The sequence below is a fragment of the Aphelocoma coerulescens genome, unplaced genomic scaffold, assembly GCF_041296385.1.
Source record: "Aphelocoma coerulescens isolate FSJ_1873_10779 unplaced genomic scaffold, UR_Acoe_1.0 HiC_scaffold_118, whole genome shotgun sequence".
Lineage (NCBI taxonomy): Eukaryota > Metazoa > Chordata > Aves > Passeriformes > Corvidae > Aphelocoma > Aphelocoma coerulescens.
In genome coordinates this window covers 12031-36423 of record NW_027183476.1, presented here as the reverse complement: position 1 = coordinate 36423, position 24393 = coordinate 12031, and the positions used below count along the sequence as shown (strand labels likewise).

General features: G+C 66.7%; 1 protein-coding gene across 1 annotated transcript; it reads left to right on the top strand.

The window, feature by feature from the left end:
• Nucleotides 1-1335: 1335 nt before the first annotated feature.
• On the top strand, nt 1336-20297 carry LOC138100602 (myotonin-protein kinase-like). Its single transcript, XM_068998476.1, has 14 exons — nt 1336-1428; nt 1566-1649; nt 5210-5305; nt 7769-7917; nt 8806-8899; nt 10877-11077; nt 11956-11984; nt 12063-12282; nt 14811-14896; nt 15088-15286; nt 15658-15747; nt 16896-17059; nt 18146-18520; nt 20249-20297. Exons 2-14 carry the CDS (start codon nt 1581-1583, stop codon nt 20295-20297), a joined length of 1821 nt encoding a protein of 606 aa, XP_068854577.1. The 5' UTR covers nt 1336-1428; nt 1566-1580.
• The last annotated feature ends 4096 nt before the right edge of the window (nt 20298-24393 follow it).

Genomic DNA, 24393 nt, shown 5'->3' with positions numbered 1-24393 from the left:
AAGCTTCCCCCACAGAATAATTCCCTGGGATTCTCCCTTCAACCCCCCCCCCAAAATATTCCCGGGATTCTCCCTCCAAGCCCCCCCCCCAAAAAATCCCCAGGGATTCTCCCTTCAAACCCCCCCAAAAAATTCCCTGGGATTCGCCCTTCAAGTCCCTCAAAAAATTCCTTGGGATTCGCCCTCCAAGCCCCCCCCAAAATAATTCCTGGGGATTTTCCCTCCAAGCCCCCCCCACCCCAAAAATTCCCTGGGATTCTCCCTTCAAACCCCCCCAAAAATTCCCTGGGATTCTCCCTTCAAGCCCCTCCCCCCCAAAAAATTTCCCTGGGATTCGCCCTCCAAGCCCCCCCACCCAAAAAAATTCCCTGGGATTCTCCCTTCAAACCCCCCCACCCCCCAAAAAATTCCCTGGGATTCTCCCTTCAAACCCCCCAAAAAAATTCCCTGGGATTCTCCCTTCAAACCCCCCCACCCCCAAAAAAAAATTCCCTGGGATTCGCCCTTCAAGCCCCCCACCCAAAAAATTCCCTGGGATTCTCCCTTCAAGCTTCCCCCCCAGAATAATTCCCGGGGATTCTCCCTTCAATCCCCCCACCCCAAAATTCCCTGGGATTCTCCCTCCAAGCCCCTCAAAAAATTCCTTGGGATTCGCCCCTCCAAGCCCCCCCCCCAAAATAATTCCCGGGGATTCTCCCTTCAAACCTCCCCAAAAATTCCCTGGGATTCTCCCTTCAAACCCCCCCAAAAAATTCCCTGGGATTCTCCCTCCAAGCCCCCCCACCCCAAAAAAATTTCCCTGGGATTCGCCCTTCAACCCACCCAACCCAAAATTCCCTGGGATTCTCCCTTCAAGCCCCCCCACCCCAAAATTCCCTGGGATTCTCCCTTCAAGCTTCCCTCCCAGAATAATTCCCTGGGATTCTCCCTTCAAGCCCCCCACCCCAAAATTCCCTGGGATTCTCCCTTCAAGCCCCCCACCCCAAAATTCCCTGGGATTCTCCCTTCAAGCTTCCCCCCCAGAATAATTCCCTGGGATTCTCCCTTCAAGCCCCCCACCCCAAAATTCCCTGGAATTCTCCCTCTACCCACCCCCAAACACCCCCCCCCAAATCTCCTCCAGCCCCCCCCCAAATCCCACCCCCCCAACCCCATCCCCCCCCCCCAAATCCCCCCCCCACCCCCTCATTTTGGGGCCGTACCCCCCCAAAACCCCAATATCCCCCCTTCCCCCAATTACCACCCCCCTCCCCAATTATCCCCCCCCCCAAATGTCACCGCCCCCCCCCCCTCCGGTGGCCGCTGACCCCCTCCCCACCCTCGGTGGCCCCCCCAGCCGAGCCGGTGGCCGCTCGTGTCCAGGAGCTGCAGCTGCAGCGCGGCGACTTCGAGATCCTGAAGGTGATCGGGAGAGGCGCCTTCAGCGAGGTCAGGGTGACACCGATGGGTGACAGCGCTGGGTGACACCCTGGGGACACCCTGGGGACACCCTGGGTGACACCCTGGGGACAGCCGGGGGTCTCGGAGCGCCGGTGACCCCCCCCCCCCCCCTCGCCACCCCGCAGGTGGCCGTGGTGAGGATGAAGGAGACGGGGCAGATCTACGCCATGAAGATCATGAACAAGTGGGACATGCTGAGGCGCGGCGAGGTCAGGGGACACGCGGGGACAGCCGGGGGACAGCCGGGGGACACTTTGGGGACACGCGGGGACACTTGGGGACACTTCGGGGATGTTCGGGGACACTTTGGGGACACTTTGGGGATGTTCGGGGAGACTTTGGGGACACCCAGGGGACACTTTGGGGATATTTGGGGACACTTTGGGACACCCAGGGGACACTTCGGGGATGTTCAGGGACACTTGGGGACACTTTGGGGATGTTCAGGGACACCTGGGGACACCCAGGGGACACTTTGGGGACACTTTGGGGATGTTTGGGGACACTTTGGGGACACCTGGGGACACCCAGGGGACACTTTGGGGACACTTTGGGGATGTTCGGGGAGACTTTGGGGACACCCAGGGGACACTTTGGGGATGTTCGGGGACACTTGGGGACACCCGGGGACACCCAGGGGACACTTTGGGGACACTTTGGGGATGTTCGGGGACACTTTGGGGACACCCAGGGGACACTTTGGGGATGTTCGGGGACACTTGGGGACACTTTGGGGACACCCAGGGGACACTTTGGGGACACTTGGGGACACTTTGGGGATGTTCGGGGACACTTTGGGGACACTTTGGGGACACTTTGGGGATATTCGGGGACACTTGGAGACACCCAGGGGACACCCAGGGGACACCCAGGGGACACTTTGGGGATGTTCGGGGACACTTGGGGACACTTTGGGGACACTTTGGGGATGTTTGGGGACACTTGGGGGACACTTTGGGGACACCCAGGGGACACTTTGGGGACACTTTGGGGATGTTCGGGGAGACTTTGGGGACACCCAGGGGACACTTTGGGGATGTTCGGGGACACTTGGGGACACTTTGGGGACACCCAGGGGACACTTTGGGGACACACGGGGACACTTGGGGACACTTCGGGGATGTTCGGGGACACTTTGGGGACACTTGGGGACAGCCGGGGGACACTTTGGGGACACTTGGGGACACCCAGGAGACACTTTGGGGATATTTGGGGACACTTGGAGACACCCAGGGGACACCCAGGGGACACTTTGGGGATATTTGGGGACACTTGGGGACACCCAGGGGACACCCAGGGGACACTTTGGGGATGTTCGGGGACACTTTGGGGACACTTTGGGGACACCCAGGGGACACTTTGGGGACACTTCGGGGATGTTCGGGGACACTTTGGGGACACTTTGGGGATGTTTGGGGACACTTGGGGACACTTTGGGGACACCCAGGGGACACTTTGGGGACACACGGGGACACTTGGGGACACTTTGGGGATGTTCGGGGACACTTTGGGGACACTTGGGGACACCCAGGGGACACTTTGGGGATGTTCGGGGACACTTGGAGACACCCAGGGGACACCCAGGGGACACCCAGGGGACACCCAGGGGACACTTTGGGGATGTTCGGGGAGACTTTGGGGACACCCAGGGGACACTTTGGGGATGTTCGGGGACACTTGGGGACACTTTGGGGACACCCAGGGGACACTTTGGGGACACTTGGGGACACTTTGGGGATGTTCGGGGACACTTTGGGGACACTTTGGGGACACTTTGGGGATATTCGGGGACACTTGGAGACACCCAGGGGACACCCAGGGGACACCCAGGGGACACTTTGGGGATGTTCGGGGACACTTGGGGACACTTTGGGGACACTTTGGGGATGTTCGGGGAGACTTTGGGGACACCCAGGGGACACTTTGGGGACACTTTGGGGATGTTCGGGGAGACTTTGGGGACACCCAGGGGACACTTTGGGGATGTTCGGGGACACTTGGGGACACTTTGGGGACACCCAGGGGACACTTTGGGGACACTTGGGGACACTTTGGGGATGTTCGGGGACACTTTGGGGACACTTTGGGGACACTTTGGGGATATTCGGGGACACTTGGAGACACCCAGGGGACACCCAGGGGACACCCAGGGGACACTTTGGGGATGTTCGGGGACACTTGGGGACACTTTGGGGACACTTTGGGGATATTCGGGGACACTTGGAGACACCCAGGGGACACCCAGGGGACACCCAGGGGACACTTTGGGGATGTTCGGGGACACTTTGGGGACACTTTGGGGACACTTTGGGGATGTTTGGGGACACTTGGGGGACACTTTGGGGACACCCAGGGGACACTTTGGGGACACTTTGGGGATGTTCGGGGAGACTTTGGGGACACCCAGGGGACACTTTGGGGATGTTCGGGGACACTTGGGGACACTTTGGGGACACCCAGGGGACACTTTGGGGACACACGGGGACACTTGGGGACACTTCGGGGATGTTCGGGGACACTTTGGGGACACTTGGGGACACCCAGGAGACACTTTGGGGATATTCGGGGACACTTGGAGACACCCAGGGGACACCCAGGGGACACTTTGGGGATGTTCGGGGACACTTGGGGACACTTTGGGGACACTTTGGGGATGTTCGGGGACACTTTGGGGACACCCAGGGGACACTTTGGGGACACTTTGGGGATGTTCAGGGACACTTGGGGACACTTTGGGGACACCCAGGGGACACTTTGGGGATGTTCGGGGACACTTGGGGACACTTTGGGGACACTTTGGGGATGTTCGGGGACACTTGGGGACACTTTGGGGACACCCAGGGGACACTTTGGGGACACACTTGGGGACACTTGGGGACACTTCGGGGATGTTCGGGGACACTTTGGGGACACTTGGGGACAGCCGGGGGACACTTTGGGGACACTTGGGGACACCCAGGAGACACTTTGGGGATATTCGGGGACACTTGGAGACACCCAGGGGACACCCAGGGGACACTTTGGGGATGTTCGGGGACACTTTGGGGACACTTGGGGACACTTTGGGGACACTTCGGGGATGTTTGGAGACACTTTGGGGACACTTGGGGACACTTCGGGCACCCAGGGGACACTTTGGGGATATTTGGGGACACCCAGGGGACACCCAGGGGACACCCAGGGGACACTTTGGGGATATTCGGAGACACTTGGGGACACTTTGGGGACACGCGGGGACTCTTTGGGGATATTTGGAGACACTTGGGGACACTTGGGGACACCCAGGGACACTCAGGGACACTCGCAGACACTTGGGGACACTCAGGGACACTTGCGGACACCCGGGGACACCCAGGGACACTCAGGAACACTCGTGGACACTTGGGGACACCCAGGGACACTCGTGGACACTTGGGGACACCTGCGGACACCCGGGGACACTCAGGGACACTCGCGGACACTTGGGGACACTCGGGGACGCTCAGGGACTCCCGGGGACACTTGGGGACACTCGGGGACACTCGTGGACACTTGGGGACACCCAGTGACACCCGGGGACACTCAGGGACTCCCGAGGACACTTGGGGACACTCGGGGACGCTTCGGGGGCTTGTGGGGATGTGAGGAGGGGGATGGCGCCGCGGAGGAAGGGACACCCGAGGGGATGACGGGGACAAGGGTGGGGTGGCCGGGACTGCGCTGTCGCCAGGGCGCCGGGGGTGCCACCCGTGTGCCAGGTGGCAGGTGCCACCCGTGTCGCTGTGGCCAGGTGTCGTGTTTCCGCGAGGAGCGGGACGTGCTGGCGCGGGGGGACCGGCGCTGGATCACCCGGCTGCACTTCGCCTTCCAGGACCCGCAGTGCCTGGTGAGGGGACGGCGATCCCCTCCCCTCCCCCCCTGTCACCTCCCCCTGGGGACACCGCTGTCACCTCCCTGAGGGGACACCGATGTCACCTCCCTGTGGGGACACCGCTGTCACCTCCCTGTGGGGACACCGCCGTCACCTCCCCGTGGGGACACCGCTGTCACCTCCCTGTGGGGACACCGCTGTCACCTCCCTGTGGGGACACCGATGTCACCTCCCCGTGGGGACACCGCTGTCACCTCCCGTCACCCCCATCCCGCGGGGACACTGCCGTCACTTCCCCGTGGGGACACTGCCATCCCCTCCCCACGGGGACACCTTTGTCACCTCCCCGTGGGGACACTGCTGTCACCTCCCGTCCCCCCCCCATCCCGCGGGGACACCGCTGTCACTTCCCCGTGGGGACACCGATGTCACCTCCCCATGGGGACACTGCTGTCACCTCCCCATGGGGACACCGCTGTCACCTCCCCATGGGGACACCGCTGTCCTCATCCTGCGGGGACACCGCCATCACCTCCCCGTGGGGACACCGATGTCACCTCCCCGTGGAGACACCGCTGTCCCCGTCCTGCGGGGACACCGATGTCACCTCCCCACGGGGACACCTTTGTCACCTCCCCGTGGGGACACCTCCGTCACCTCCCTGTGGGGACACTGCTGTCACCTCCCTGCGGGGACACCGATGTCCCCTCCCCGTGGGGACACAGCCGTCACCTCCCCCTGGGGACACCGATGTCACCTCCCCGCGGGGACACCGCTGTCCCCATCCTGTGGGGACACCGATGTCACCTCCCCGTGGGGACACCGCTGTCCCCGTCCTGCGGGGACACCACTGTCCCCATCCTGTGGGGACACTGCTGTCACCTCCCCGTGGGGACACCGATGTCACCTCCCCATGGAGACATCACTGTCCCCATCCTGCGGGGACACCGCTGTCCCCTCCCCGTGGGGACACCGCCGTCACCTCCCATCCCCCCCTCCCCGTGGGGACACCGCCGTCACCTCCCCGCTCCATGTCACATGGGAGCCCCGTGTCACGGCAGTGTCCCCAGGCCGTGTGGCCTGTCCCCAAATCATGTCCCCCTGTCCCCAAATCATGTCCCCCTGTCCCCATGTCCCCGTGCCATCCCTGTATCCCCGAGCTGTCCCATGTCCCTAAGCTGTCCTGTGTTCCCGTGCCAGCCCTGTGTCCCCATGCCATCCCCATGTCCCCAAGCTGTCCCCGTGCCATCCCCCTGTCCCCAGGCCGTCCCAGGCCGTGTCCTCAGCTGTCCCTGTGCCATCCCCGTGTCCCCAGGCCGTGTCCCCAGCTGTCCCTGTGCCATCCCTGTGTCCCCATGCCATCTCTGTGTCCCCAAGCTGTCCCCATGCCATCCTCGTGTCCCCAGACCATCCCAGGCTGTGTCCCTGTGCCATCCCCATGTCCCCATGCTGTCCCAGGCCGTGTCCCCAGCTGTCCCTGTGCCATCCTTGTGCCATCCCCATGTCCCCAGGCCATCCCCGTGTCCCCGGGCCGTGTCCCCAGCTGTTCCCGTGCCATCCCCGTGTCCCCGGGCCGTGTCCCCAGCTGTCCCCGTGCCATCCCCATGTCCCCATGCCATCCCCGTGTCCCCATGCCATCCCCATGTCCCCGGGCCGTGTCCCCAGTTGTCCCTGTGCCATCCCCAGCTGTCCCTGTGCCATCCCCGTGTCCCCGGGCCGTGTCCCCAGCTGTCCCTGTGCCATCCCCTGTGCCATCCCCATGTCTCCATGCCATCCCCATGTCCCCAAGCTGTCCCATGTCCCCATGCCATCCCCGTGTCCCCAAGCTGTCCCATGTCCCCATGCCATCTCTGTGTCCCCAAGCTGTCCCCATGCCATCCCCGTGTCCCCAGGCCATCCCAGGCTTTGTCCCTGTGCCATCCCCATGTCCCCATGCCATCCCCGTGTCCCCAGGCCGTGTCCCCAGCTGTCCCTGTGCCATCCTTGTGCCATCCCCATGTCCCTGTGCCATCCCCGTGTCCCCAGGCCGTGTCCCCAGCTGTCCCTGTGCCATCCTTGTGCCATCCCCATGTCCCTGTGCCATCCCCATGTCCCCAGGCCGTCCCAGGCCGTGTCCCCAGCTGTCCCTGTGCCATCCCCGTGTCCCCGGGCTGTGTCCCCAGCTGTTCCTGTGCCATCCTTGTGCCATCCCCATGTCCCCGTGCCATCCCCGTGTCCCCAGCTGTCCCCGTGCCATCCCCGTGTCCCCAGGCCGTGTCCCCAGTTGTCCCCGTGCCATCCCCGTGTCCCCAGGCCGTGTCCCCAGCTGTCCCCGTGCCATCCCCGTGTCCCCGGGCCGTGTCCCCAGCTGTCCCTGTGCCATCCCCGTGTCCCCAGCTGTCCCCGTGCCATCCCCGTGTCCCCAGGCCGTGTCCCCAGTTGTCCCCGTGCCATCCCCGTGTCCCCGGGCCGTGTCCCCAGCTGTCCTTGTCCCCACAGTACCTGGTCATGGAGTACTACATCGGGGGGGACCTCCTGACCCTGCTCAGCAAGTTCGGGGACCGGCTGCCGCTGGCCATGGCCCGCTTCTACCTGGCCGAGCTCATCATGGCCATCGACTCCGTCCACCGCCTCGGCTACGTCCACCGGTGGGACACGGGGACATCGGGGGGACATCGGGGGGGATACGGGGACATGGGGGGACACAGGGACATGGGGGGGCCTTGGGGGGACATTGTGGGGACACAGGGACATGGGGACATTGGGGGGACACGGGGACATGGGGGGACATTGGGGGGACACGGGGACATGGGGGGGCATTGGGGGGACATTGTGGGGACACAGGGACATGGGGACATTGGGGGGACACGGGGACATGGGGGGACATTGGGGGGACATTGGGGGGACACGGGGACATGGGGGGACACAGAGACATGGGGGGACACAGGGACATTGGGGGGACACGGGGACATGGGGACATGGGGGACATTGGGGGGACATTGGGGGGACATTGGGGGACATTGGACGGACACAGGGACATGGGGACATGGGGACATGGGGACATGGGGACATGGGGGGACAGGGGGACATGGGGACACGGGGGGACACGGGGACATGGGGGAACACAGGGGGACATGGGGACACGGGGGGACACGGGGACATGGGGGGACAGCGGGGGGACATGAGGACACAAGAGGACATGGGGACATGGAGACACAGGGACACGGGGACATGGGGACAGGGGGGAAACATGGGGACACAGGAGGACATGGGGACATGGGGGGACAGCGGGGGGACTCAGGGACATGGGGGGACACGGGGACATGGGAGGGACATCAGGGGGACTCAGGGACACGGGGGGACAGCAGGGGGGACATGGGAACTCAGGGACACAGGGACACGGGGACACGGGGACATGGGTGGGACATGGAGGGACAGGGGACACCCAGGACAACAGGAGGGATCTGGGGGGAGGGGGGAAAGGTGGCGTGGGGACCACGACAGGGGAGGTGACAAAGGCCACCCCCCCCCTTTAGGGACATCAAACCCGACAACATCCTGCTGGACCGCTGGGGACACGTCCGGCTTGGGGACTTCGGGTCCTGCCTGCGCCTGGGGCCTGATGGCACCGTGAGTGACAGCGGGGGGACAGCGGGGGGACACTGGGGGGACACCTGGGGCCTGATGGCACCGTGCGTGACAGCGGGGGGACAGCGGGGGGGACAGCGAGGGGACAGCGGGGGGACAGCGGGGGGACAGCGGGGGGACAGCGAGGGGACAGCGGGGGGACACTGGGGGGACACCGGGGGGACACCTGGGGCCTGATGGCACCGTGAGTGACAGCGGGGGGACACCGGGGGGACACCGGGGGGACACTGGGGGGACACAGCTGCACCCTGGGACCACCTGGAGAACCCCCCCAGCCCCAGTGACCCCACAATGTCCCCAGTGCCCCCAATGTCCCCTCAATGTCCCCTCAATGTCCCCCCAGTGTCCCCAGTGTCCTCCCGATGTCCCAATGTCCCCAATATCCCCAATGTCCCCTCAGTGTCCCCAGTGTCCCCAGTGTCCCCAGTATTCCCAGTATCCCCAGTATCCCCAATGTCCCCAGTGTCCCCAATGTCCCCAATATCCCATGTCCCCAGTATCCCCAATGTCCCCCAGTATCCCCAGTATCCCCAGTATCCCCCGCGTCCCCAGGTGCGCTCGGCGGTGGCCGTGGGGACCCCGGACTATCTGTCCCCAGTATCCCCAGTATCCCCAATGTCCCCGGTGTCCCCAGTGTCCCCAGTGTCCCCATGTCCCCAGTATCCCCGGTATCCCCAGTATCCCCAATGTCCCCAGTATCCCCAATGTCCCCAGCGCCCCCAGTGTCCCCAGTATCCCCCACGTCCCCAGTATCCCCAGTATCCCCAGTATCCCCAATGTCCCCAATGTCCCCAGTGTCCCCAATGCCCCCAGTACCCCCAGTATCCCCAGTATCCCCCGCGTCCCCAGGTGCGCTCGGCGGTGGCCGTGGGGACCCCGGACTATCTGTCCCCAGTATCCCCAGTATCCCCAGTATCCCCAATGCCCCCAGTATCCCCAGTATCCCCAGTATCCCCAGTATCCCCCGCCTCCCCAGGTGCGCTCGGCGGTGGCCGTGGGGACCCCGGACTATCTGTCCCCAGTATCCCCAGTATCCCCAGTATCCCCAGTATCCCCAGTATCCCCAGTATCCCCAGTATCTCCCGCCTCCCCAGGTGCGCTCGGCGGTGGCCGTGGGGACCCCGGACTATCTGTCCCCAGTGTCCCCAGTATCCCCCATGTCCCCAACGCCCCCAGTGTCCCCAGTGTCCCCATGTCCCCAGTATCCCCAACGCCCCCAGTATCCCCAATGTCCCCAATGTCCCCAATGCCCCCAGTATCCCCAGTATCCCCAGTATCCCCAGTATCCCCAGTATCCCCCACATCCCCAGGTGCGCTCGGCGGTGGCCGTGGGGACCCCGGACTATCTGTCCCCAGTATCCCCAGTATCCCCAGTATCCCCAGTATCCCCAGTACCCCCAGTATCCCCAGTATCCCCAGTATCCCCAGTATCCCCAGTATCCCCCACGTCCCCAGGTGCGCTCGGCGGTGGCCGTGGGGACCCTGGACTATCTGTCCCCAGTATCCCCAGTATCCCCAATGTCCCCAACGCCCCCAGTGTCCCCAGTGTCCCCATGTCCCCAGTATCCCCGGTATCCCCAATGTCCCCAATGTCCCCAATGCCCCCAGTATCCCCAGTGTCCCCAGTATCCCCCACGTCCCCAGTATCCCCGGTATCCCCAGTATCCCCAATGTCCCCAATGTCCCCAATGCCCCCAGTATCCCCAGTATCCCCCACGTCCCCAGTATCCCCAGTATCCCCAGTATCCCCCGCGTCCCCAGGTGCGCTCGGCGGTGGCCGTGGGGACCCCGGACTATCTGTCCCCAGTATCCCCAGTATCCCCAATGTCCCCAACGCCCCCAGTGTCCCCAGTGTCCCCATGTCCCCAGTATCCCCAACGCCCCCAGTATCCCCAATGTCCCCAATGTCCCCAATGCCCCCAGTATCCCCAGTATCCCCAGTATCCCCCGCGTCCCCAGGTGCGCTCGGCGGTGGCCGTGGGGACCCCGGACTATCTGTCCCCCGAGATGCTGCTGGCGGTCGAGGACCCCTCGCGCTCGTACGGCCCCGAGTGCGACTGGTGGGCGCTGGGGGTCCTGGCCTACGAGATGTTCTTCGGCCGCCCCCCGTTCTTCGCCGACACCGTCCTCGAGACCTACGCCAAGATCCTGCACTTCCAGGTGCGCTGGGAGGGACTGGGAGGGACTGGGAGGGCACTGGGAGGGGCTGGGAGGCGCTGGGAGGGAACTGGGAGGGACTGGGAGTCACTGGAGGGGCACTGGAGGGCACTGGGAGTCACTGGGATGCACTGGGGATGCACTGGAGGGCACTGGGAGTCACTGGGAGGCACTGGGGATGCACTGGGGGGCACTGGGAGTCACTGGGAGGCACTGGGAGGCACTGGCAGTTACTGGAGATGCACTGGGAGTCACTGAGATGCACTAGGGGGGCACTGGGAGTCACTGGGATGCACTGGGGGGTCACTGAGATGCACTAGGGGGGCACTGGGAGTCACTGGGATGCACTGGGGAGTCACTGAGATGCACTAGGGGGGCACTGGGAGTCACTGGGAGGCACTGGCAGTTACTGGAGATGCACTGGGAGTCACTGGGATGCACTAGGGGGGCACTGGGAGTCACTGGGATGCACTGGGGGGTCACTGGGATGCACTGGGGGGCACTGGGATGCACTGGGAGTCACTGGGATGCACTAGGGGGGCACTGGGAGTCACTGGGATGCACTGGGGGGTCACTGGGATGCACTGGGGGGCACTGGGATGCACTAGGAGTCACTGGGATGCACTGGGGGGGCACTGGGGAGTCACTGGGAGTCACTAGGATGCACTGGGGAGTCACTGGGATGCACTGGGGGGGCACTGGGGAGTCACTGGGAGTCACTGGGATGCACTGGGGAGTCACTGGGAGTCACTGGGATGCACTGGGATGCACTGGGGATGCACTGGGGAGTCACTGGGATGCACTGGGGAGTCACTGGGAGTCACTGGGATGCACTGGGGGGGTCTCCACCCCCCTCCCCTCCCCTCCCCCCCACCCCCCAGGACCACCTGCACCTCCCCGAGGACGACGACGAAGGCGAGGGCGAGGATGAGGAGGGGTCCGGCGGCGGGGCCGGCTCCCCCCGGGCGGGAGCGCGCCCCCGGGGGCGGGGGGTGCCGGCGGCGGCGCGCGCGCTCGTGCGGGGCCTGCTGTGCGCGCCGGGAGCGCGCCTGGGGCGCGGGGGCGCGCGCGACTTCCGCGCTCTGCCGCTGTTCGCGGGGCTGCGCTGGGCCGCGCTCCGGAGGCAGCGAGCGCCCTTCGCCCCCAGCGCCCGCGGAGCCGCCGACACCTCCAACTTCGACGTGCTGGACGATTGCCTGAGCCAGCAGGTGCGCGGGGAGAGAGAGGGAGAGAGAGAACCGGGAGGGAGAGAACCGGGAGGGGGAGAACCGGGAGAGAGAAATGGGGGAGAGACGGGGGAGAGAAACGGGAGAGGGATGGGAGAGAGAACCGGGAGAGAGAACCGGGAGGGAGAGAACCGGGAGGGAGAGACGGGGGAGAGAAACGGGGGAGAGAAATGGGAGAGAGATGGGAGAGAGATGGGAGAGAGATGGGAGAGAGAGAACCGGGAGGGAGAGAACCGGGAGGGGGAGAACCGGGGGAGAGAAATGGGGGAGAGACGGGAGAGAAAAACGGGAGAGGGATGGGAGAGAGAACCGGGAGGGGGAGAACCGGGAGGGAGAGAACCGGGAGGGGGAGAACCGGGAGGGAGAGAACCGGGAGGGGGAGAACCGGGAGAGAGAAATGGGGGAGAGACGGGAGAGAAAAACGGGAGAGGGATGGGAGAGAGAACCGGGAGAGAGAACCGGGAGGGAGAGAACCGGGAGGGAGAGAACCGGGAGGGGGAGAACCGGGAGGGAGAAATGGGGGAGAGACGGGAGAGAAAAACGGGAGAGGGATGGGAGAGAGAACCGGGAGAGAGAACCGGGAGGGAGAGAACCGGGAGGGAGAGAAACGGGGGAGAGAAATGGGGGAGAGACGGGAGAGAAAAACGGGAGAGGGATGGGAGAGAGAACCGGGAGAGAGAACCGGGAGGGAGAGAACCGGGAGGGAGAGAACCGGGAGGGGGAGAACCGGGAGGGGGAGAACCGGGAGGGAGAGACGGGGGAGAGGAATGGGGGAGAGATGGGAGAGAAAAACGGGAGGGAAAGACGGGAGGGAGAGACGGGGGAGAGAAATGGGGGAGAGACGGGAGAGAGACGGGAGAGAGAGACGGGAGAGAGAGACGGGAGAGAGAAACGGGAGAGAGAAACGGGAGAGAGAAACAGGAGAGAAAAACGGGAGAGAAAAACGGGAGAGAAATGGGAGAGAAACGGGAGAGAAATGGGAGAGAAACGGGAGAGAGAAACAGGAGATAACTGGGATGGAACCGGGAGAGAGATGGGAGAGAGACGGGGGAGAGAAATGGGGGAGAGACGGGAGAGAAATGGGAGAGAGATGGGAGAGAACCGGGAGAGAGAAACGGGATAAACCTGGGAAAGAGATGGGAGAGAAATGGGAGAGAGAAACGGGAGAGAGAACCGGGAGAGAGATGGGAGAGAAACGGGAGGGAGATGGGAGAGAAACGGGAGAGAGATGGGAGAGAAACGGGAGAGAAAAACGGGAGAGAGACGGGAGAGAGAGACGGGAGAGAGACGGGAGAGAGACGGGAGAGAGAAACGGGAGAGAGAAATGGGGGAGAGACGGGAGAGAAATGGGAGAGAGATGGGAGAGAACCGGGAGAGAGAAACGGGATAAACCTGGGAGAGAGATGGGAGAGAAACGGGAGAGAGAAACGGGAGAGAGAACCGGGAGAGAGACGGGAGAGAGACGGGAGAGAGACGGGAGAGAGATCCGGGATAAACCTGGGAGAGAGAACCGGGAGAGAGAGACGGGAGAGAGAACCGGGAGAGAGATGGGAGAGAAACGGGAGAGAGACGGGAGAGACACGGGAGAGAGAACCGGGAGAGAGACGGGAGAGAGACGGGAGAGAGAAACGGGAGAGAGAACCGGGAGAGAACCTGGATAGAACCGGGAGAGAGATGGGAGAGAGAGACAGGAGAGAAACGGGAGAGAACCGGGAGAGAACCGGGATAAAACCAGGAGAGAGATCCGGGATACACCTGGGAGAGAGAACCGGGAGAGAGACGGGAGGGAGAACCGGGATAAACCTGGGAGAGAGCCGGGATAGAACCGGGAGAGAGACGGGAGAGAGACCTGGGATAGAACCGGGAGAGCACCAGGAGAGAGCCGGGATCGCCCTGGGAGACCCCCGGGATAAACCCGGGATAACCCTCGGGACCCCCTGCCACCACCCCATTTCCCTATCCCAGGATCCCCCTCATGAGAGACCCCCCCCATATAATGGGATCCCCACCTTGGGACCCCCCTGGGGCCCCCCCATGGGACCCCCAACTCCAAGGACCCCCCCGGGACCCCTCCATGGGACCCCGAATTCCAGGGACCCCCTCACGGGGCCCCCAATTCCAGGGACCCCCCATCATGGACCCCCCAACTCCATCCCCCCCCCCGGGACCCCCCCATGGATCCCCCAACTCCAGGGACTCCCCCGGGACCCCCCCATAGGACCCCGAATTCCAGGGACCCCCCGCATGGACCCCCAACTCCATCCCCCCCCTCGGGACCCCCCCATGGGACCCCGAATTCCAGGGACCCCCCCGGGACCCCCCCATAGGACCCCGAATTCCAGGGACCCCCCCCATGGACCCCCCAACTCCATCCCCCCACCGGGACCCCTTTTCCACACCTCCCCCCATGGAACCCCCCCCCCCCTCCCCAAACTGGGACCACTTGGGACCCCCCAAAATCCCCCCAGCTGCCCCCTCCCCATATTTAACGTGTCCCCCCCCCCCTCCAGGAGCTGCTGGGGGAGCCGGGGGACCCCCCCGAGCTGGGGCTGCACCTCCCGTTTGTGGGGTACTCGTACGCCCGCGGGGACCCCGAGTGAGTCTGGGGGGATTCGGGGGGGGGGCTCGGAAGGGTCTTGGGGGGGGTCGGGGGGCGGTGGGGACAAAGGGGGTGCAGTGGAAATGCGGGTGGGGGGCTGAGGTGGGGGTTCTTGCATTGGGGGGGGTGACACCCCCTCCCCCCCCTCCTCATTCCCCGTGTGCCCCCCCCCCCGCCCCCGGTTTTAGGGAGGAGGAGGAAGAGGAGGAGGAGGAAGAGGAAGAGGAGGATGAGGAGTGGGACCAGGACGCGGCCATGGAGCTGGAGGGGGAGTGGGGGACCCCCCCCGAATCGGGGACCCCCCTGGGCACCGGCACCCCCCTGGCCATAGGGACCCCCCCCGCGCAGGGGGACGCCCCCACCCCCGGGGGTGCCCCCACCCACCGGGCCCCCCCCACCCACGGGGGTCCCCCCGACCACCGGACTCCCCCCACCCACGGGGGTCCCCCCATCCCAGAGCGCCCCCGCCCCTCAGGGGACCCCCCCTCAAGAAGAGCCCCCCCCGCCCACGGGGACCTCTGAACTCACGGGACCTCCGCCCCAAAAAGGCCCCCCCCCACCCACGGGAACACCCCCCCAAAAAGAGCCCCCCACCCCCAAGGGGGGGCCCCCACAAGAATCCCATCCCCCACCCAAAGCCCCTCCCCCCCAACCTGCGGGGCCCCCACCCCAAAAAGGGGTCCCTGCACCCCAAGGGACCCCCCCACCCTCCCAAAAAGCGGCCCCCCCCACCCCAGGCCCCCCCCACCGCCCCCAAGGGGCCCCCCCCGGCCCAGGGGGCCCCCCCGAGGACGCCCCCCCCAGGCAGCGCAGCCCCCCCGGGCACGGAGCCCCCCCGGGCACCGCCGGTACGTGGGGGGGGAGGATTTGGGGGGGTTCCGGGAGGGGTCAGTGCCCGGTTCGGGGGGATCCCGTTGCTCCCGGAGGGGTCAGTGCCCGGTTCGGGGGGATCCTGGGAGGGGTCAGTGCCCGGTTCGGGGGATCCTGGGAGGGGTCAGTGCCCGGCTTGGGGGATCCCGGTGGTCCCGGGGGTGTCAGTGCCCGGTTCGGGGGGATCCCGGTGGTCCCGGGGGTGTCAGTGCCCGGTTCGGGGGATCCTGGGAGGGGTCAGTGCCCGGTTCGGGGGATCCCGGTGGTCCCGGGAGGGGTCAGTGCCCGGTTTGGGGGATCCCGGTGCTCCCGGAGGGGTCAGTGCCCGGTTCGGGGGATCCTGGGAGGGGTCAGTGCCCGGTTCGGGGGATCCCGGCGCTCCCAGGAGGGGTCAGTGCCCCGTTCGGGGGATCCCGGTGGTCCTGGGAGGGGTCAGTGCCCGGTTCGGGGGGAATCCCGTTGCTCCCGAGGGTGTCAGTGCCCGCTTCGGGGGGATCCCGGTGCTCCTAGGAGGGGTCAGTGCCCGGTTCGGGGGGATCCCGGTGTTCCCGGGGGGTGTCAGTGCCCGGTTCGGGGGGATCCCGGTGTTCCCGGGGGGTGTCAGTGCCCGGTTCGGGGGGATCCTGGTGGTCCCGGGGGGTGTCAGTGCCCGGTTCGGGGGGATCCCGTTGCTCCCGGAGGGGTCAGTGCCCGGTTCGGGGGATCCTGGGAGGGGTCAGTGCCCGGCTTGGGGGATCCCGGTGGTCCCGGGGGTGTCAGTGCCCGGTTCGGGGGGATCCCGGTGGTCCCGGGGGTGTCAGTGCCCGGTTCGGGGGATCCTGGGAGGGGTCAGTGCCCGGTTCGGGGGATCCCGGTGGTCCTGGGAGGGGTCAGTGCCCGGTTCGGGGGATCCTGGGAGGTGTCAGTGCCCGGTTCGGGGGGATCCCGTTGCTCCCGGAGGTGTCACTGCCCCGTTCGGGGGGATCCCGGTGCTCCCGGAGGGGTCAGTGCCCGGTTCGGGGGATCCTGGGAGGGGTCAGTGCCCGGTTCGGGGGGATCCCGGCGCTCCCGGGAGTGTCAGTGCCCGGTTCGGGGGATCCCGATCCCGGTGCTCCCGGGTGTCCCCAGGCAGACGCGGTTCCCGCAGGTGGCGCCGGCGGTCCCGGCGGTCCCGGAGCCGGTGCCGGTCCCTGTCCCGGAGCCGGTGTCGGTGCCGGAGCTGCGGGAGGCGCTGGCGGAGGAGCGGCGCGGGCGGGAGGCGCTGGAGCGGGAGCTCGGGAAGCTGCGGGTGGCGGGGCAGGGGCTGGCCCGGTACGGGACGGGACAGCGGGGACACCGCGGGGACAGCGGGACCGGGAGGGGACAGCGGGACCGGGAGGGGACAGAGGGACCGGGAGGGGACAGAGGGGACCGGGAGGGGACAGAGGGACCGGGAGGGGACAGAGGGGACACCGCGGGGACAGCGGGACCGGGAAGGGACAGAGGGACCGGGAAGGACAGAGGGACCGGGAGAGGACAGCGGGGACCGGGAAGGGACAGTGGGGACACCGCGGGGACAGCGGGACCGGGAGGGGACAGCGGGACCGGGAGGGGACAGCGGGGACACCGCGGGGGCACCGGGACCGGGAGGGGACAGAGGGACCGGGAGGGGACAGCGGGGACACCGCAGGGACAGCGGGACCGGGAGGGGACAGCGGGACCGGGACGGGACAGAGGGACCGGAAAGGGACAGAGGGACCGGGAAGGACAGAGGGACCGGGAGAGGACAGCGGGGACCGGGAAGGGACAGTGGGGACACCGCGGGGGCACCGGGACCGGGAGGGGACAGAGGGACCGGGAGGGGACAGCGGGACCGGGAAGGGACAGAGGGACCGGGAAGGGACAGCGGGACCGGGAAGGACAGAGGGACCGGGAAGGGACAGCGGGACCGGGAGGGGACAGCGGGGACACCGCAGGGACAGCGGGACCGGGAAGGGACAGAGGGACCGGGAGGGGACAGCGGGACCGGGAAGGACAGAGGGACCGGGAAGGGACAGCGGGGACCGGGAAGGGACAGAGGGACCGGGAAGGGACAGCGGGACCGGGAGGGGACAGCGGGGACACCGCAGGGACAGCGGGACCGGGAAGGGACAGAGGGACCGGGAGGGGACAGCGGGACCGGGAAGGGACAGAGGGACCGGGAAGGACAGAGGGACCGGGAGAGGACAGCGGGGACCGGGAGGGGACAGAGGGACCGGGAGGGGACAGCGGGACCGGGAGGGGACAGAGGGACCGGGAGGGGACAGAGGGACCGGGAGGGGACAGCGGGGACCGGGAGGGGACAGCGGGGACACCGCGGGGACAGCGGGACCGGGAAGGGACAGCGGGGACACCGCGGGGGCACCGGGACTGGGACAGCGGAGTGACCCCGGGTCTGTGGGGGACAGAGGACACCGGGGAGGTGACACCGGGCGGCGTGGGTGGCACTGGGCACCGGGGAGGTGACACCGGGCGGCGTGGGTGGCACTGGGCACCGGGGAGGGTGACACCGGTGCCCTCGATGTCCCCAAACACTGCGGCGACAATGACACCGCGGCCGTGGGGCAGGAGAGAACGGGGACCGACGGACGGGGGGGTCCCGGGGGTGTCCCCGGGGGTGTCCCCGGGGGTGTCCCCAACTGTCCCCTCCCCCAGGCGCCTGCAGGAGGCCGAGAGCCGCAACCTGGAACTGGAAGCGAAACTGCGGCGGCTGCAGAGTGACCCCCCCGGGCCCGGCCCCCCCCCCGCCCCAAGGCAAGGACCCCCCCCCCCCCCAAAATCCTTGGGGACACCCCTGGAATGTCCCCAAAATCCCAGTGACCCCCCTGGGAATGTCCCTGACCCCCCCCAAAATCCTTGGGGACACCCCTGGAATGTCCCCAAAATCCCAGCGACCCCCCTGGGAATGTCCCTGACCCCCCCCCCAAAATCCCAGTGACCCCCTGGGAATGTCCCTGACCCCCCCAAAATCCTTGGGGACACCCCGGGAATGTCCCCAAAATCCCAGTGACCCCCCTGGGAATGTCCCTGACCCCCCCGGACCCCCCCCCCAAAATCCCAGTGACCCCCTGGGAATGTCCCTGACCCCCCCAAAATCCTTGGGGACACCCCGGGAATGTCCCCAAAATCCCAGTGACCCCCCTGGGAATGTCCCTGACCCCCCCAGGACCCCCCCTCAAAATCCTTGGGGACACCCCTGGAATGTCCTCAAAATCCCAGCGACCCCCCTGGGAATGTCCCTGACCCCCCCAGGACCCCCCCTCAAAGTCCTTGGGGACACCCCGGGAATGTCCCCAAAATCCCAGTGACCCCCCTGGGAATGTCCCTGACCCCCCCGGACCCCCCCCCCAAAATCCCAGTGACCCCCTGGGAATGTCCCTGACCCCCCCAAAATCCTTGGGGACACCCCGGGAATGTCCCCAAAATCCCAGTGACCCCCCTGGGAATGTCCCTGACCCCCCCCCGGACACCCCCCAAAATCCCAGTGACCCCCTGGGAATGTCCCTGACCCCCCCCAAAATCCTTGGGGACACGCCGGGAATGTCCCCAAAATCCCCCAGACCCCCCTGGTAATGTCCCTGACCCCCCCGGACCCCCCCCCAAATCCTTGGGGACACCCTGGGAATGTCCCCAAAATCCCAGTGACCCCCTGGGAATGCCCCGGACCCCCCCCAAAATCCTTGGGGACACCCCGGGAATGTCCCCAAAATCCCAGTGACCCCCCTGGGAATGTTCCTAACCCCCCCCGGACCCCCCCCAAAATCCTTGGGGACACCCCTGGGAATGTCCCCAAAATCCCAGTGACCCCCCTGGGAATGTCCCTGACCCCCCCGGACCCCCCCCCAAAATCCCAGTGACCCCCTGGGAATGTCCCTGACCCCCCAAAATCCTTGAGGACACCCCGGGAATGTCCCCAAAATCCCAGTGACCCCCCTGGGAATGTCCCTGACCCCCCCGGACCCCCCCCAAAATCCTTGGGGACACCCCTGGAATGTCCTCAAAATCCCAGCGACCCCCCTGGGAATGTCCCTGACCCCCCCAGGACCCCCCCTCAAAATCCTTGGGGACACCCTGGGAATGTCCCCAAAATCCCAGTGACCCCCTGGGAATGCCCCGGACCCCCCCCAAAATCCTTGGGGACACCCCGGGAATGTCCCCAAAATCCCAGCGACCCCCCTGGGAATGTCCCTGACCCCTCCCGGACCCCCCCCAAAATCCTTGGGGACACCCCGGGAATGTCCCCAAAATCCCCCAGACCCCCCCAAATTCACCGAGACCCCCACCCCCCAAAATCCCTCGGGTCCCCCCGGGCTCCCCCTTCCTCCGGGGGTCTCACCCCCTCCCCAAAATATTTTGGGGGTGTTTTGGGGTGGGGGGAGACAGGACATTGTCCCCTCCCCAAATTTGGGGCTGGGAGGGAACCCCTAAATGGAGGGGGGGGGGTCCAAATCTGACCCGACCCCCCCAAAATTTCCCTTGCAGGAGGCGCGGGGCAGCCCCCCCCCCATCGCGGCCCCCCTCACGGAGGTAAGGGGGGATTTTTGGGGTGATTTTGGGGGTTTTTTGGGGTGATTTTGGGGAGGTTTTGGGGTGATTTTGGTTTTTTTTTTGGGGGGGGGGCTGACGCTCTGTGCTCTCTCCGCAGCCCCCCCGGCTTTTCCGCTCCCCCCTGGGGCTGCCCCTGTCCCGGCACCTGCTGCTCTGGGCCCGGGTACGTGGGGCTGTGTCACCTGTGTCACCTGTGTCACCCCCTGCCACCCCCTGCCAACCCCTGCCAACCCCTGCCACCGTCACTGTCACCCCCTGCCACTGCCACTGTCACCTCCTGCCACCTCCTGCCATCCCCTGCCACTGCCACTGTCACCTCCTGCCACTGCCACTGTCACCTTCTGCCACCCCCTGCCACCCCCTGCCACTGCCACTGTCACCCCCTGCCACCCCCTGCCATCCCCTGCCACCCCCTGCCACTGCCACTGTCACCTTCTGCCACCCCCTGCCATCCCCTGCCACTGCCACTGTCACCTCCTGCCACCCCCTGCCATCCCCTGCCACTGCCACTGTCACCTCCTGCCATCCCCTGCCACTGTCACCCCCTGTCACCTCCTGCCACCTCCTGCCACTGCCAGCTCTTGTCACCCCTTGCCACTGTCACCCCCTGCCACCCCCTGCCACCTCCTGCCACCCCCTGCCACTGCCACTGTCACCATCACCCCTGCCAGCCTCTGCCACTGCCACCCCCCTCACCATCACCCCCATCACTGCCACCTCCTGCCACCCCCTGCCACTGTCACCATCACCCCCTGCCACCCCCTGCCACTGCCACACCTGTCACTGTCACCCCCATCACTGCCACCCCCTGCCACTGTCACCATCACCCCTGCCAGCCTCTGTCACTGCCACCCCCCTCGCCATCACCCCGTCACTGTCACCTCCTGCCACCCCCTGCCACTGCCACTGTCCCCGTCACCGCCTGCCACCTCCTGCCACTCCCTGCCACTGCCACTGTCACCATCACCCCTGCCAGCCTCTGCCACTGCCACCCCCCTCGCCATCACCCCCCGTCACTGTCACCTCCTGCCACCTCCTGCCACCCCCTGCCACTGCCACTGTCACCATCACCCCCTGCCACCCCCTGCCACTGCCACACCTGTCACTGCCACCCCTGTCACTGCCACCCCCTGCCACTGCCACCCCCGTCACTGTCACCCCCTGCCACCCCCACCCCCGTCCCCCCCCCGGCCATCCCTGCCCCTGCCACCCACTGCCACCTCTGGCCATGTCCCCAAGGCCACCCACCCCTGTCACTGCCACCCCCAACCTCGCCTTGTCCCCAGAGCCACCCCCTGTCACCGCCACCCCTCACCCCATGTCCCCAGGGCCACCTCCCCGTGCTGGGCCACCAGCCCCGGACAGGGCACAGCCACGGCCGGGCCACCCTGGTCACTGCCACCACGGCTGGCACTGCCACCCCCGGGGCTTTGTCACTTCCCTGCTGGGGCAGTGCCACCCCCGTGTCCCCCCCAACCCCGAGTGTCCCCAACAACCGGGGGAGGGGCGGTGCCACCATCCGGAGGGGACCTGGGAGGGTGGCGGCGAGGGGTGGGGGGGTGGTGACAATGCCACCCCCCCTGACCGTGTCGCTGTCCCCCCAGGTGCCACACGCCGGTGCCACCAAGGACTGTCTGCTGCTCTGCGCCGCCGGCCTGCGCCCCCCCCCCCGCGCCCCCCGGGACCCCCCCTTAATTCGGGGGGCCGGGGGTGTCCCCAAAGTGTCCCCGAAGTGTCCCCAAAGTGTCCCCAAAGTGTCCCCAAAGTGTCCCCAAAGTGTCCCCTCCTCCCCTTTCTTTGCACTTGACCCCTCCCCGTATAGAGACCCCCCCCGCCCCCCCCAAAAAATCCCCCCCGGGCACTGCGGGGGGAGGGGGGAGGGGGTCGTGGGGAGGGGGTCCCCAACACCTCCGCCCCCCCCCCCCCAAACCACTCCATCCCTCGGGGAGGGGGGGTCGCCAACGCTTTCCTCCCCCCCACCCCCCAAATAATTTGAGGAGGGGTCTCCCCGGTGCCCCCATGACCCTCCCCGAGGGGCAGCGGGACGCGACCCCCCCCCCCCCCAAAAAAGGGGTGGGGGGCCCCTCCCTCCCCCCCGCCGTCCCCCATTAGTAATTTATTCGTAGGGACGTTTGCACTAAAGACCCCTCCCCTTATTTATGCCCCCCCCCCCCCAAATTGGACCTCCCGGGGGGTCGCCCCCTCCCCAAATTGACCCCCCCCGGGGGTCGCCCCCCTTCATTTTCCTTCACCCAGGGGTCGCCCCCTCCCCAAATTGACCCCCCGGGAGTCGCCCCCTCCCCAAATTGACCCCCCCAGGGGTCGCCCCCTCCCCAAATTGACCCCTCCCCCCCGTTTGTGACGCCTCCCGGGGGGGGGGCGAGAATAAAGTTGTGTTTCTGCCACCCCCCGTGTCCCCAAATTGTCCCCTCTGTGCCACCCCCGTGTCCTCCAACTGTCGCCCGTGCCAGCCCCGTGTCCCCAAGCTGTCCCCGTGTCCCCCTGTGCCACCCCCGCGGTCCTAAACTGTCCCCAAGTGCCACCAATTGTGCCCCCAAACTGTCGCCAAGTGCCACCCCCGTGTCCCCAAGCTGTCCCTGTGCCATCCCGGTGTCGCCAGGTTGTGCCCTGGACTGTCCCCCGTGTCACCAAACTGTCCCCAACTGCCACCCCCCGTGTGCCCAAGCTGTCCCCGTGTCCCCTCTGTGCCACCGCGGCGTGTCCCCGCTCTGTCCCCAAGTGCCACCCGGCGTGTCCCCGTTCTGTCCCCAAGTGCCACCCGGTGTGTGCCCAGTCCATCCCCGCTCTGTCCCCAAGTGCCACCCGGTGTGTGCCCAGTCCATCCCCGCTCTGTCCCCGTTCTGTCCCCAAGTGCCACCCGGCGTGTGCCCAGTCCATCCCCGCTCTGTCCCCGTTCTGTCCCCAAGTGCCACCCAACGTGTGCCCAGTCCATCCCCACTCTGTCCCCAAGTGCCACCCACCGCGTTCCCATTCTGTCCCCAAGTGCCACCCGGCGTGTGCCCAGTCCATCTCCGCTCTGTCCCCATTCTGTCCCCACGTGTCGCTCCACCGCGTCCCCGTTCTGTCCCCAAGTGCCACCCAGCGTGTCCCCGCTCTGTCCCCGAGTGCCACCCACCGTGTCCCCGCTCTGTCCCCAAGTGCCACCCACCGTGTCCCCGTTCTGTCCCCGCTCTGTCCCCAAGTGCCACCCGGCGTGTGCCCAGTCCATCCCCATTCTGTCCCCAAGTGCCACCCGGCGTGTGCCCAGTCCATCCCCATTCTGTCCCCAAGTGCCACCCACCGTGTCCCCGCTCTGTCCCCAAGTGCCACCCGGCGTGTGCCCAGTCCATCCCCGCTCTGTCCCCAAGTGCCACCCGGCGTGTCCCCGCTCTGTCCCCGTTCTGTCCCCAAGTGCCACCCGGCGTGTGCCCAGTCCATCCCCGTTCTGTCCCCGCTCTGTCCCTGCTCTGTCCCCAAGTGCCACCCGACGCGTGCCCAGTCCATCCCCGCTCTGTCCCCGTTCTGTCCCCAAGTGCCACCCGACGCGTGCCCAGTCCATCCCCGCTCTGTCCCCAAGTGCCACCCGCCACGTCCCCCCTGTCCCCAAGTGCCACCCACCGCGTCCCCGCTCCGTCCCCAAGTGCCACCCGCCGTGCCCCCGCTGTCCCCAAGTGCCACCCGCCGCGTCCCCCCTGTCCCCAAGTGCCACCCACCGCGTCCCCGCTCCGTCCCCGCGCTGTCCCCTCCCCCCGGACACTGCGGTGCCACCCGGGTGCCAAAAGAGTCTTTTCAGTATAAATAAGAGCCGGGGACAGCGCTGGCCCCGCGGCGACAATAAAGTGACCAAGGCACGGGGGGGGGTGGTCCCCGGCCACAGCGGTGCCACCCTGGGCACAGGGGACAGCGGTGACACCGCGGTGACAGCGCCGGGGAGGGGTGGGGGGGGGGGGTGGGGAGGCTCAGTAGTACGGGGGTGACACCGCGGGGACGTGCGGGTGACACGGGGGGAGGGGGAAGGACACCCCGGCGGGTGACACGCGTCCTGGTGGGTGGCACGGGTGGCACGGGTGGCACGGGAG

Bases quoted from the DNA above. Each gene is read 5' to 3' on its own strand.
- LOC138100602 (XM_068998476.1), top strand. From the start codon at position 1,581: ATGAAGGAGACGGGGCAGATCTACGCCATGAAGATCATGAACAAGTGG. The intron at 8,900-10,876 runs GTGAGTGACAGC...CCGCGTCCCCAG, and splicing joins GCCTGGGGCCTGATGGCACC to GTGCGCTCGGCGGTGGCCGT. The intron at 15,287-15,657 runs GCCCCCCCCACC...ACCGCCCCCAAG, and splicing joins GGGGTGCCCCCACCCACCGG to GGGCCCCCCCCGGCCCAGGG.